Raw genomic sequence first — 12,183 nt, 5'->3', positions numbered from 1 at the left:
TAGAAGCCAGTAAGCAGATGGCATGTGTTATACTTGCCTCTCACTTTGCTCTTGCCTGTGGGTATTGCACTTCAAGTTCCTGCCGTGATTTTTCTGCAGCGATGGACTGTAACCCAGAACTGTGAACCAAATAAGACTTTTCCTCCTTGATGTGAATTTTGGTTAGGTATTTGTTACAGCCACTAAATGACACTGGGACTGGTATCCATGTCAATAGATGATGGGTGTAGGTCTTCTTTGCCAGTGGGGATAAGATGGCAGTGAGGACTTTTTCATCTTTTTTATCAACCAAGAAGCTCCCAGGCCTGAGAAGTGACATTATCTCCAACCTACGATAGCTGCATCCCAATGGGGGATGTTGAGCACATGGATAAAAAGAATGGGGTTCTTGGCACTAAATCTTCAGTGAATATGAGTTGTCCTTATCTCACATAGCCCTGTCCACTCTGCTTGAGTACAAATCAAGATGTCATGGTCTCTGTAAATGGTTTTACCTATGGAGAGGACAACTGACTTAGAGTCTACCTTTATTTTTCTTTCCTATCTCAGATAAAGGTGGGATGATTAAACACAGTTTTGCCCACTCTGCTGTGAATCACAGTAGAAGCCACAGGTCTGACACTCATTAATCCTACTGCTTTCTTCATTTTGAGCAAGAGCTTTGGGTGACCCCTCACAGAAGTCTCAATTGTGACTAGATCCTTGTTATCTGAGATTATCAGAGCAGACATTTAGGCATGCAGAATAAATGGGCATGGGTTGAAATGATGGCTTATTTGAGTAGCCTACTGACATGAAACAGACATTCTTTATACTTTGGTTCATTTTACCCTGTGTTTAGGATTAATAACTTAGAAATTGGGCCAGAGAACTCTTTGCACTATGTGTGTGTATGCATGCATGTGTTTACGTGTGTGTGTGCATTTATAGGAATAATTTCACCTTGCTTTGAAAAATGATTTCTTTATTGACCTTCTGCAAATATTTATGAGTCATTCTGTCCACAGAGAAATGAGTGATTTACAATAACATTTCTTATATAATTAACTATTGTTTGAGTATTGTCTAAGAGACAGTTAAAACATGTTACATTTTAACTTCATAATAATCCTATGTGGCATGTACTACACGGATGTGGACTCAGGATCAGGGACTAAGCTACCTGGAGGGTGAGTGAGCTGCCTAGAGCAAGAACTTTGTGGTCTGACTGTGTAATTTATTTTTTAGCTTTTCTGTGGCCACTCCTCAGGCTTACATCAATTTGTAATAGTTCTCGGTTTTTAATTTTAGAGAGGTAGTGTGTTCATTTCTTTTCTTGCTATGATAAAATACTCTGACAGAAGCAATCTGAGGGAGAAGGTTTTTTCTTCACTCATAGATTTAAAAAATATTTAATATTTTGTTATTTAAGTTTCACACATGTGTACCATGAGTTTTGTCCACTTTCACTTCCTATTAGCCTCTCTCACTCTCCTTATTGACATCATTCTTTCAGTTCTCTTCGACTTTCATTTTTTCCAGGTGTATGTAGGAGCCACTCAATTTAATTATGGTTACTTGAATGAGCATGGGTGGAGTTATTGATGGAGTGAGCGGTAACCTATCAGTGGCTACATGGATGAAGAAAATGGCATTCCTGCCCCAGCAACTATTAGCTGTCCATAGTCCTTCCAAGATAGGTGGGGCCTCATGACTCCCTTCTCCATCCCTGATGATCTGTTGATGCAGCTAGTCTTATGCAGGTCTTGTTCCAGGAGCCACGGCTGCACTGAGGAGTTGATGAGTTGATGGCAATGGCCACGCTTTTTTGTGGCACACCTCCCCATCCTCCAGCTCTTACATCCTTTCTGCTTGGTCTTTAGTGTTCCCTCTAGGCTTATCATGCTGGGGAACTCATGACAGCTGGAGCTGGAGGCATATTGTACCTGTAGTCAGGAGGCAGAGAGTGGTAAATGCTGGTGTAGGTTGCTTTCTCCTATGTCAGTCACTCAGAGAATGGTGCCACCCATAGTTAGGTTGGGTCTTCCCCAGTTAATCTAATCTAGATAATCCGATAATCCTTTGCAGTCATTACTGGAGGCTTTTCTCTTCTTTCTTTCCTTTTTTCTTTTTCTTTTTCTTTTTCTTTTTCTTTTTCTTTCTTTCTTTCTTTCTTTCTTTCTTTCTTTCTTTCTTTCTTCCTTTCTTTCTTTCTTTCTTTTTTTTTTTTTTTAATAAATAAACATGTGCCCCGCTTTTATTTTTCACAAAGCAATACTGAGCCCCTTGGAAGAAACTTAGGCACTTCATTTTTTTTTATTATTAAGAATTTTTTTTTATTGATTTTATATACCAATTACAGATCCCCCTTCCCTCCTCCAGCCTTCCTCCACCCACCCCCTATTCCCTCCTACAAGAAGGTAAGACCTTCCATGGGGAGTCAGCAGAGCCTGGTAGAGGTAGTAAAGGCAGTCCAAGCCCCTCCCTCTGCCTCAAGGCTGTGCTACGTGTCCCATCATAGGTAGTGGGCTCCAAAAAGCCAGCTCATGCACCAGGGGACCCATTGAGCAGATCAAGCTCCACAACTGTCTTGCTATGCAGAGGGCCTAGTCCAGTCCCATGGAGGCTCCACAGGTGTTGGTTTAAATTTCATGAATTCCCACTAGTTTGGTTTTTTTTATCTCTGTAGGTTTCCCCGTCATGATCTTGATGCCCCTTGCTTGTAGAATTCGTCTTCTGGAGGCTTTTCTCTTAAGTGACTCTAGATCTTGATAAGTCCACAATCAGTGTTAACTAACTCTTCAGTCTAACATATTATTTTTTAGACTGTTTCTTACTTTAAAAAAATTGAGATTATAATATAAAGATTTCTCCCTTTCCTTTCCTTCTTCCAGATCATTTCATACTCCCTTTTTGCTCTTTTTCAAATCTATGTTCTCTGTTTATTAATTGTTATCATATGCTTATATGTATATACATATATATTCCTAAATATAACCTGCTCAGTCTGTATAATATTACTTGCGTGCATGTTTTCAGGGTTGACTGTTTAGTATTGGATAAACAATTGGTGTGCTTTTCCCTGGGGGAGACTATTTCCTCTGCTCTCTGCACTCCTTAGTTGTGCTGGTCTTCATGCAGAGTTTAGGCCTTGTGGGATTTCCCCCATCCACTTTAGCATGTCTATTGGTGTTTTTCTTGTCAGGCTGCTGTTTAGGCAGTCATGTTGGTGAGACCTCATGGGTGTAGTAGCTTCTGACATTGCTAGGAGACGTTATCTCACAGCATGCTCCCATCGTAATTATTTTTAAACCAATCTGGGTAACTCTCCTAATATTCTTCTTTCCATTTGTCCAATCATCATTTTTTTCCTCTGGAAGATTTCTTCAGTGAAGTGGCATTTTTCAACTTACATATGTTTATATGTTGTTAGAAATTTAGAGCCCGGCAGTGTGTATAGAACTTGGAATGTTTGCATTTGACCACTAACATAGGCTTGTACTCTGAAGTAGCAAAAGTGAAATAGTTGCATTTTTATATTAGCACAGAGCTCAGTGTAGAGGTCACAACAAGCCGCAGTCAGGACGATTCAGAGGTGGGAATGGTAGATTGCTTTTTACTGGCGATAGTTTTCATAGTGGAGTTGACAAATGTTTCATCCTAGGGCTAAATGGATTTAGGTGCCCTTACACAGCAATAGTGACAAGTTCGTGTTATTTTAAAACTATGAAAATACATTTATCCCAATTTAAACTTTGGAATTGGGTCTCACTTATCAACTATATTAAAGGTTGATTAGAATCCTCAACTTTGGGCTAGTGAGATGGCCCAGTAGATAGAAGAACCTGCCACCAAGCTTGATGACCTGAGTTCAGTCTTCACAACACATGTGGTGGAAGGAGAGACCTGACTTCTGCACACTGTTCTCTGACCTCCACATGCATGCCGTGGCACACACATGCCCCTAAGTAAATAAATACAATGAAAACATTTTTAAAGAATTGTTGACTGACATAATCAGTAGCTAGACTAAGCTCCTTTTAAAGAAAGAAAACGTCATGAATGATCACTTTTCAGAAGTCTTCTGTGGCATTTAAAGTGATTATATATATATATATACATATACATATATATACATATATATATACACATATATACACACACATACATATATACATATACATACACACATATGTTAAACATGCTGCAAAATTTGGGATTTAGAGGGAAAAATACAAGGAAGTAATCATCCATAATTTGACCACCCAGAAATGAGTTCTTTAGTTGTTAGCATTTTGATAACAGCTTTAATGGAATAGTGAAACTCATTAATTGTCTTAATTTGAGTATTCCTAGAAGCTGACTGTGCACTAATGCTTTCAGCATGAGTGACCTGTTCAGGGAGTGCTCCCAGCAGGACCCATTAGACTGTGGATGCATTAGATGGTGGATGGGAAGAACCTGTGCAAAGGAGAATTCAGATGAAAGGTCACATATAGCTTGAACCTACTGGACATTGTGGAACATAAATTATAATTCAGAGACTGTTTATTGTGTAGGTATAGGCATCACATAATATTCAGCCATAGGCTTTGGGCCATTGGCACAGGGTTTGTAGAACTGGAAGGTAGCTTCCAGCTTTCTGAATGGATGCATTGATCCATGTGCCCTCTGTCAGAGGTGGGCCAATGTTAGAATGTTAGGAAAGCATCCAGAACTTGGATATGGGAGCATAGTTTGGTTAAAAAACATTTAGCAGTTTGTATCTATGCTGGAGGCAATGCTGCAGAACCAGTATATTACAATGGGATGACAGGCTTGGAGTTGATAATGTCATTCATTTCCCTTTACAGTCAGTGCAGCTCCTGACAGGAAGGTGCTTAGGCTCTGTTGCCTTGTACTAATTGGTTTGACTCAGACATGCACAGCTATTTTAGACCCATTGCTTGCTGCTGAGGTTAGATGCTGCCCACTGTCATCTGACTTGAGGAATGAGGGTAGACTCTGGTGGGAGGAGATGGGAGAGGAGGGCTGAACATAACAGGATCAGCTGTTGAATCTTCGGGCCAGTCCCTCAGGGAATCAGGAGAGAAGTAAGAGTTTGGAAAGAGCACCAGAGAACAAAGATAGGAGAGAGACTGCTGGGAACAAGGCTGGCTGGGTAGGAAAGTTCCAGAAAGAAGAGGAAGTCATGTCGAGGATAACTGACCCTAAGATGTGTAGCTGATGCCTGTGGCTCACTTTGTGCTACCAACATGACGGCACTCAGAGAAGAGTCTTGTGTCTCCTGTTTGGCATTTAATGTTGTGTCTGTGTGCATCTCTAGGAATGAATGTCCATTCTGTCAAGCCAGAGAACTGGGAAGGAGTGGTGTGGTCAGAGGAACGTCCATCTCTCCTACCCTCCTGGTGGTGCAGCTCTGTCCTGTTACCCCCCCCCCCCACACACACACACCAACCTGTGTCTGGGATTGCCTTTTGGGCTGAAGTGAGGTCCCTCTTCTTGGCTATCTTAAACATCCTTGCAAAGAATGGGAGAGAAAAAGTAATTGCTTTTAGATAAAGTAAGAGTGCCTTTAACCTTTTAAAAGAAAGAAATTCATGGACTTATTTTAAAAATTCAACATAAAACTAAATGCAGCTGGCCGGTGGTGGCGCACGCCTTTAATCCCAGCACTCGGGAGGCAGAGCCAGGCGGATCTCTGTGAGTTCGAGGCTAGCCTGGGCTACCAAGTGAGCTCCAGAAAAGGCGCAAAGCTCCGCAGAGAAACCCTGTCTCGAAAAAACAAAACAAAACAAAACAAAACAAAAAAACCTAAATGCAGACACCACTCATATCAACAGGAAGAACCTGAGATCAGTGTGGCCATGAGTGTACAATGGCTGAATATTTAACAACATTGTTGTAAGTTATGTTGTTTACAGCCAGGAAATCTATTTTTCAACCGCCCGATGTTCTTTCATGTCCATGTACCTTGTCTGTAGTCTTGGCCAGTAAAATCTCTTTCTTATTTAGTTATTCAAGTTCCCTTCAATGTGGCACCTTCATAATTTCCCCATTTGGGCAGAACTAATTAGACTGTGTAGCATATTACATTCCATTTATCAGAGCACATTTTAAAAGGAACTTTTGTGCTGTATTAATGTTCCTAGTTTAGGAATTATATATCTCATTCCATTATAAGTTCACCGAGAACTAGGAAGATGCCCTGTTGATGTCTGATGACAAGCCCGTGGCCCGTGGAAAGGGGGAACTGCCTCACAGAAGCCTGTTGTACACAACATGGGTTGCACAAAGTGAACTATTGCAATTACAGCATAGATCTCAGGACCTGACACAGGGGCCCACCACACTTAGCTGTCAGCTGTTAGAAATTATCAGCATGTCCCGTGGGCATCCTCTTGCATTGAAAAAGAGACTAAAAAAGTGAATGGAACTTGTTGAAACCCGGGCTGTTCTGATATAGAAAGAAAGCTTGCTTTCCCTCCTGGGACTCACTAATCTGACCTGCAGGATTGTCCTTCTCAGTGGAATTCCCAAGAAGGCTCTTAGTATCAGGCTGGTTACCTTTGCAATCTAGTGACAAGGACGGTTAGAAACTCCTGTGATTGACTCTGCCTAGGAACTAACTCTTCCCCGGTATTTGGCTTCTAGGGTGGAGTCTTGGTGAAAATCACAGAAGCTTGCCCTCCTTTGAACTGCTCCGAAAAGGACCACATTCTTCCGGAGAATCAGTGCTGTAGGGTCTGCCGAGGTGAGTGAGCTTGGGAGAGGCTTCTGGGCGGGCTGGTGGTTGGCACAGAGGATTGACGGACAGTGGTGAGACAGCAGCTTGCTTTTCTCATGCCACCCTGATTTCCGAGACTTGGCAGGGCCCATTTCCCCTTTCTCAGAGATTGTCTCCTCAATTGTAAAATGAGGGTAATAATAGTATCCACCTCATAAGACTGCTGTGAAAATTAAATGGGATAACGCGTGAGCATGAGCAGAGGGCCCAGCATGTGACAGACATGGGATAAGCAGTCGTTTCTATATTAAAGCAAATGATAGTGCCAGTAATAACAACCATTACCCTCATTATTATTACATTTTCTCACCGAGTGGGACGGAGTGGTGTTCCTCCCTGCCTCATCCATGGGCCAGTTCTCACTCAGAGTGACTCAAGACTTCAAATAAGCGTGCTTGCTGATTAATTCTCAGGCAGGCACTGTTTCCTTTTCTTCTTTCTGGACCCTCTTTATCATATTTATTCTTATGTCTTTGATTGTTAGCTCATGAATTGATTCTTTCCCGAAGTTCTCACTCAGGGAGAATTAGGTGGGTTAGGAGAACGTAGAATTTATTCAAAATCTTAAAACACCAATCCAGTTAAACATAACTACTATTTCATAGCTGTGCCTATCCTAAGTACCTCCCAAAACCACTGGGCTGGAGCCCCCTCCCCCAACAGAATTGTTGTGCTTTCTGAGTTAAGGAGGACCCAGAGTCTAACAGTGTGGCTCAGGTCACTTCACACTTAATCCTTCCAAACCTCCCCTCCGCCTCCTTTTTTTCTAGAAAGCATTAGCAACATTTTCCTTCTTACTATAGAGTTCCAAAGTGAATATTTCAGCCTTTGCAGAGCAGTTTTCTATTATATCACCTTAACTCTGCTCCTGCGGCACAAAAGGAGGCAGGCCAGGCGTGTAGGTGTATGAGTGGGCACAGCAGTGTCCGAAACTACTTATAGGAGCTCCTGGAAGCAGGTCCTGATTGGCTGACTCCATACCCGGCACCTTCTGATATATATGGAAAACGTGTATTATTATGATGTGTTTTCATCTGAAGTTGCGATTGCTCTCAGTGGTCGGTGAGGAGAGAGTTCTGCTATGTAAAATCTCATTGATCCATGGAATGGCTGTAGAATCAGGGACAGATAACTGTGCCCTGACTTACATGCCTCTCCTATCCATGACTTTTTCCTGGGGAGATAACAAATGTCTGTCCACTTCAGAGAGGGCACTGGGGACAGACTGAAGAAATAATTCCACCCAAGTCTATTTTGGTGAACTAATGAGTTTATTAGAGTGAGTTACAGAAACATGGCTGGGGGGCCACTCATAGGAGCATGAGTGAGGGGTCACTCACGGGAGCATGGGTGAGGGGTCACTCACAGGAGCATGAGTGAGGGGTCACTCACAGGAGCATGGGTGAGGGGTCACTCACAGGATCATGGGTGAGGGGTCAATCACAGGATCATGAGTGAGGGGTCACTCACAGGAGCATGGGTGAGGGGTCACTCACAGGAGCATGGGTGAGGGGTCACTCACAGGATCATGGGTGAGGGGTCACTCACAGGAGCATGAGTGAGGGGTCACTCACAGGATCATGAGTGAGGGGTCACTCACAGGATCATGGGTGAGGGGTCACTCACAGGAGCATGGGTGAGGGGTCACTCACAGGATCATGGGTGAGGGGGTCACTCTTTCTGAGCCACCCAAGCCTGTTAAGTGTTTGAGCTTCGTGAATTTAGTCAACTTCTGGAGACTTATTTATTAGCCTCCCTTCTGGAGGGTGTGTCTCCTCTCTGAGGGAAGAGCTGTAGGACACATGACTAGAAGCTTATTTGCAGCTGGGAGATCTTAGAAATACCTAAATATTGAGTTGAATTTTCAAAGAGATGCATTTATTGGGAACCAATAAGGTTGTTAGGTAGGTCTTATAATTTAATGCAAAATCCATCACTGGCTGTTTGTTGAGGTGCCAAGTGGGCCTCTGTTTATGCAGATCCTTTCTGATTAATGGCTTCATTAGAGCAGAACATTGATTAGGGCACAGAAACTCAAGAGGAATTTCATTGTGCTGATCCAGTTTACAAGAGGTGCCGCTGCCTCTTCTCGTGCTTGTCTGGCGCTCACACTCTTTATCAGCAAGGCTGCCAGGAGCTGTCCCTCAGGTACACCTGGCTTCCTCCCCCACCCCCGGAAGCACTGTGGTAGCTGTTGCCAAACCTGGTTCAGGTGTAGAGGAACAAGAGGCAGGGGCAGACTTCACTGAGTCCACCCTAGTCGGGGCCAAGCTCTGGAGCTGTGACTTTCCTTTTTGCCTCCATGCATGCTCTCTGCTCTGTTAAATATCTGGAGGGAGAGGGTGGCCGTTTTCTTTGGAAATGCTTGTATAGGTGAGAGTTTCTTTTGTTCAGAAAAGATTCAGGGAGCAGGTTTCTTGGGAAGTATGGCAAGTTAAACCCTCTGTATCTTTACTTTTCTTCACTTAATTTTTTTAAATACTTTTTTAAGATTTATTCATTTTATTTTATGTGTACAAGTATTTGGCTGGCAGCTATGCCTGTGTACTATGTGCATGCCTGGTGCCTACAGAAGTGAGAAGAGGGTGTTGGGTTCCATGAAGCTATAGGTACAAATGTTTGTGAGCTGCTCTGTGTGTGTGTGTGTGTGGGGGGTGCGCACTGGGAACCGAGCTAGGGTCCTCTGCAAGAGTAGCCAGTACTCTTAACTGTTAAACCATCTCTCCAGCCCATTGCCTGACAATTTATTTATCCTTCATGTCTCAGAATTTAATGGGCCAATTTCCTTATTTATAGATAATGGCTCATGGTGAATTCTTACTTATTAGAACAGGTTCATATACAAACTTCTATTTTAAAGAAGAATGACTCAAACATGTGATACTCGATTGCTAATTAATTCCTGGGTCAGAAATCGTTTCATTTTCTCTTTCTGGAATCCCTCTCCTTACCAAATTTACTCCTCTATCCTCAAACGTCAGCTCAAGCATTGCTTCTTCTACGAACTTTTTACTCAGGGAGAATTAGTTGGATTAGGAGAACCCAGAATTTATTCCAAATCTTTAAAAGCTAATCCAGTTAAAATCAGAGCTATTCAGCAGTAAAGGTTCATTAAGTGATATCTGGTCAGTGTCTGGCCTGAGTGAAGACCTGATGTCAGTCACCTGGCCCAGAAACCACCTTGGGGAAGGCATTTAAGTCATGCTAAAAAGGTAGATAGGCTGCTCAATCCTTTAATGAGGTACTGTGCTTTTCATTCCTAGAATTCCTGCCGCTGTTACAGAGCTATGGTTGCGGGCCTTCATAAGTCTGCCACTTCCCTGAATTACCCAGGAAAGGATAACTTGTCTTGTTTCCTCCTCTGGCTCTGCTTTAAGCATGCTTTCCCTAATACTTAAGACTTCTTTGCCACACCACTGACTCCATGGCTCCTAGCTGCCATGAAGCTGACCTTCATGCAGACTATACTTAAATGTACTTAAATGGCATCTTTCCTTCTGTCCTCCATTCTCTTCCTCTGGGCAGTCGTGGAGATTTAGAACTTCCCTGCTCTTGGGATTTTTCTTTTAAACTCTAATAAAATTCTCTTCTTGCTAAAAAAAAAAGAAAAAGAAAAAAAGAAAAAAAAAGAAAAGAAAAGAAAAAGAAAAAGAAAGAAAGGCTGTATTTTGAATCGGTACCTATTTCCAACTCCTCACATTGTCAAAAACCGATTTAGCTAGATCCTTTCTGACTGAACTTTGATGCTTTTGAATTAAGGAAGGCAATCCAGTGGTCTAAGGTTACCTCATATTTAGCTCCTTTTTCATCCTCTCCTCATCATAGAGGTTTGCCATATTCTTTTGTTTTGTTTTGTTTTTTAAAGACAGGGTTTCTCTGTGTAATTTTGGTGCCTGTCCTGGATCTTGCTCTGTAGACCAGGCTGGCCTCGAACTCACAGAGATCCGCCTGGCTCTGCCTCCCGAGTACTGGGATTAAAGGCGTGAGCCACCACCACCCGGCTTGCCATGTTCTTTAATAATGTACTAGAAATGAAACAAAAGTTATTTTTGATCAAGGGCCTTTCCGGTACCCCCACTGTCATTACCTCTCCTTCTCCATGACAAGAGCCTTGAGTCACAAAATAGGAGTGGGTTGCACATCGTGCAACCACAAAGTGGAAGGCCATTATCCTTCCACTAGAGGGCTGTGACGTGTCCATAAAGTCCTACGACTTAAATGATCTTTCCTGATGAACTCAACATTTGTGGTCCAGAACCATGCTCACTATGAATATAAATCCATGTCTCTGAGTTCCAATTTATTCCTTAAGGGCTAATTAGAGGTAGCACAATAATATCACATAGTTCTGAGAGAGACAAGCTTCCTCCTGTTTTATCCACTGTTTTTCATCTTTCACCCTATGTTCCTGTTTTCTGGGTGGGGTCTTAGATGAAGAGGGGCCTGAACTATTACTATTCTGACATGACATGGATTTCAGGGACTCCTCCTCAAAACATAAAGTAAATAAAGGCAAAGCCACTCAATATCTATGTAAAATAATTAAAATAAGAGATTTATTTTATGTGTATGAGTACTTGCCTGATTGTATATCTGTGTATTGCTTGTATATGTTGCCTCAGAGGCTATAAGAAGGCATTAGATCTCCTGGAACTAAAGTTAAAGACAATTGTGGGACATTGTAGGTGCTGGGAATTGAACCTGGGTCCTCTGTAAGAGCAACCAGTGCTCTCAACCACTGAGCCATCTTTCCAGCCCTGTGTTAAAGCAGCTTTTATCCTGTATATGGGAATGCTCCCTTGTTTGCTTTGTGGACTGAGATCTCCTGCAGACACCCAGATATGTGAGATCTGGTGAGATGAAATGTGTTATCTCTGGGGTTGGCTCTGTGAGTGATACAGCCATGTGGCTTCTGCCACCCTGGTGTGACTGATCATGGAAGCCCAAATGGCCGTAGTCTCTATACACTTGCATAGAGGGGCTTCCAAGTGTATTATGTCTCAGAGGCTGTCAGGTCTGTTTGCTGAGGGATGTTGTCCCCTGAAATGTTACTCCTTGGAAGTTTGAATTAAAGCTGTTCTCATGCCTGCTTTGGGAATTTGACGTTTTCCAAGATTTATTCTCATTAATACTCTTAGGCCACCTTATCCAAGAGGCATAGACTGGGCACTGGAGAGAACCATCCTCCATCTCCAGTTCACTGTTTATGCAATGTTCATAAAGATATCCAACTTAACAAATAACATTGCTTTAAATGATCATATGTTAAGACATCTCTAGTGTGAGGGACAGGGCAGACCTTTTGGTTATGGGGGTAGATATCATTTTCAACACTGGATAATATACTCTGTATATTCCATGGATACGATAATGTTAAAAAAAAACATTTTTTCTGAGTTGTAACATATGTCTTCAAG

At 42.4% G+C, this 12,183-nt stretch overlaps 1 protein-coding gene across 3 annotated transcripts in view; it reads left to right on the top strand.

Annotated features, from left to right (window-relative positions):
- The window catches only part of Nell1 (neural EGFL like 1), an 850,243-nt gene that overhangs the window by 267,072 nt on the left and 570,988 nt on the right, over nucleotides 1–12,183 (top strand). For all 3 annotated transcript variants that reach the window (XM_042277006.2, XM_042277016.2, XM_076543299.1), the window contains exon 11: nucleotides 6,634–6,733. In XM_042277006.2, coding sequence (XP_042132940.1) covers nucleotides 6,634–6,733 — 100 coding nt within the window. The remainder of the gene's footprint in view (nucleotides 1–6,633; nucleotides 6,734–12,183) is intronic.

The sequence above is a fragment of the Peromyscus maniculatus genome, chromosome 1, assembly GCF_049852395.1.
Source record: "Peromyscus maniculatus bairdii isolate BWxNUB_F1_BW_parent chromosome 1, HU_Pman_BW_mat_3.1, whole genome shotgun sequence".
NCBI classification, from domain to species: Eukaryota; Metazoa; Chordata; class Mammalia; order Rodentia; family Cricetidae; genus Peromyscus; species Peromyscus maniculatus.
This window is presented reverse-complemented; position numbering and strand designations above follow the sequence as displayed.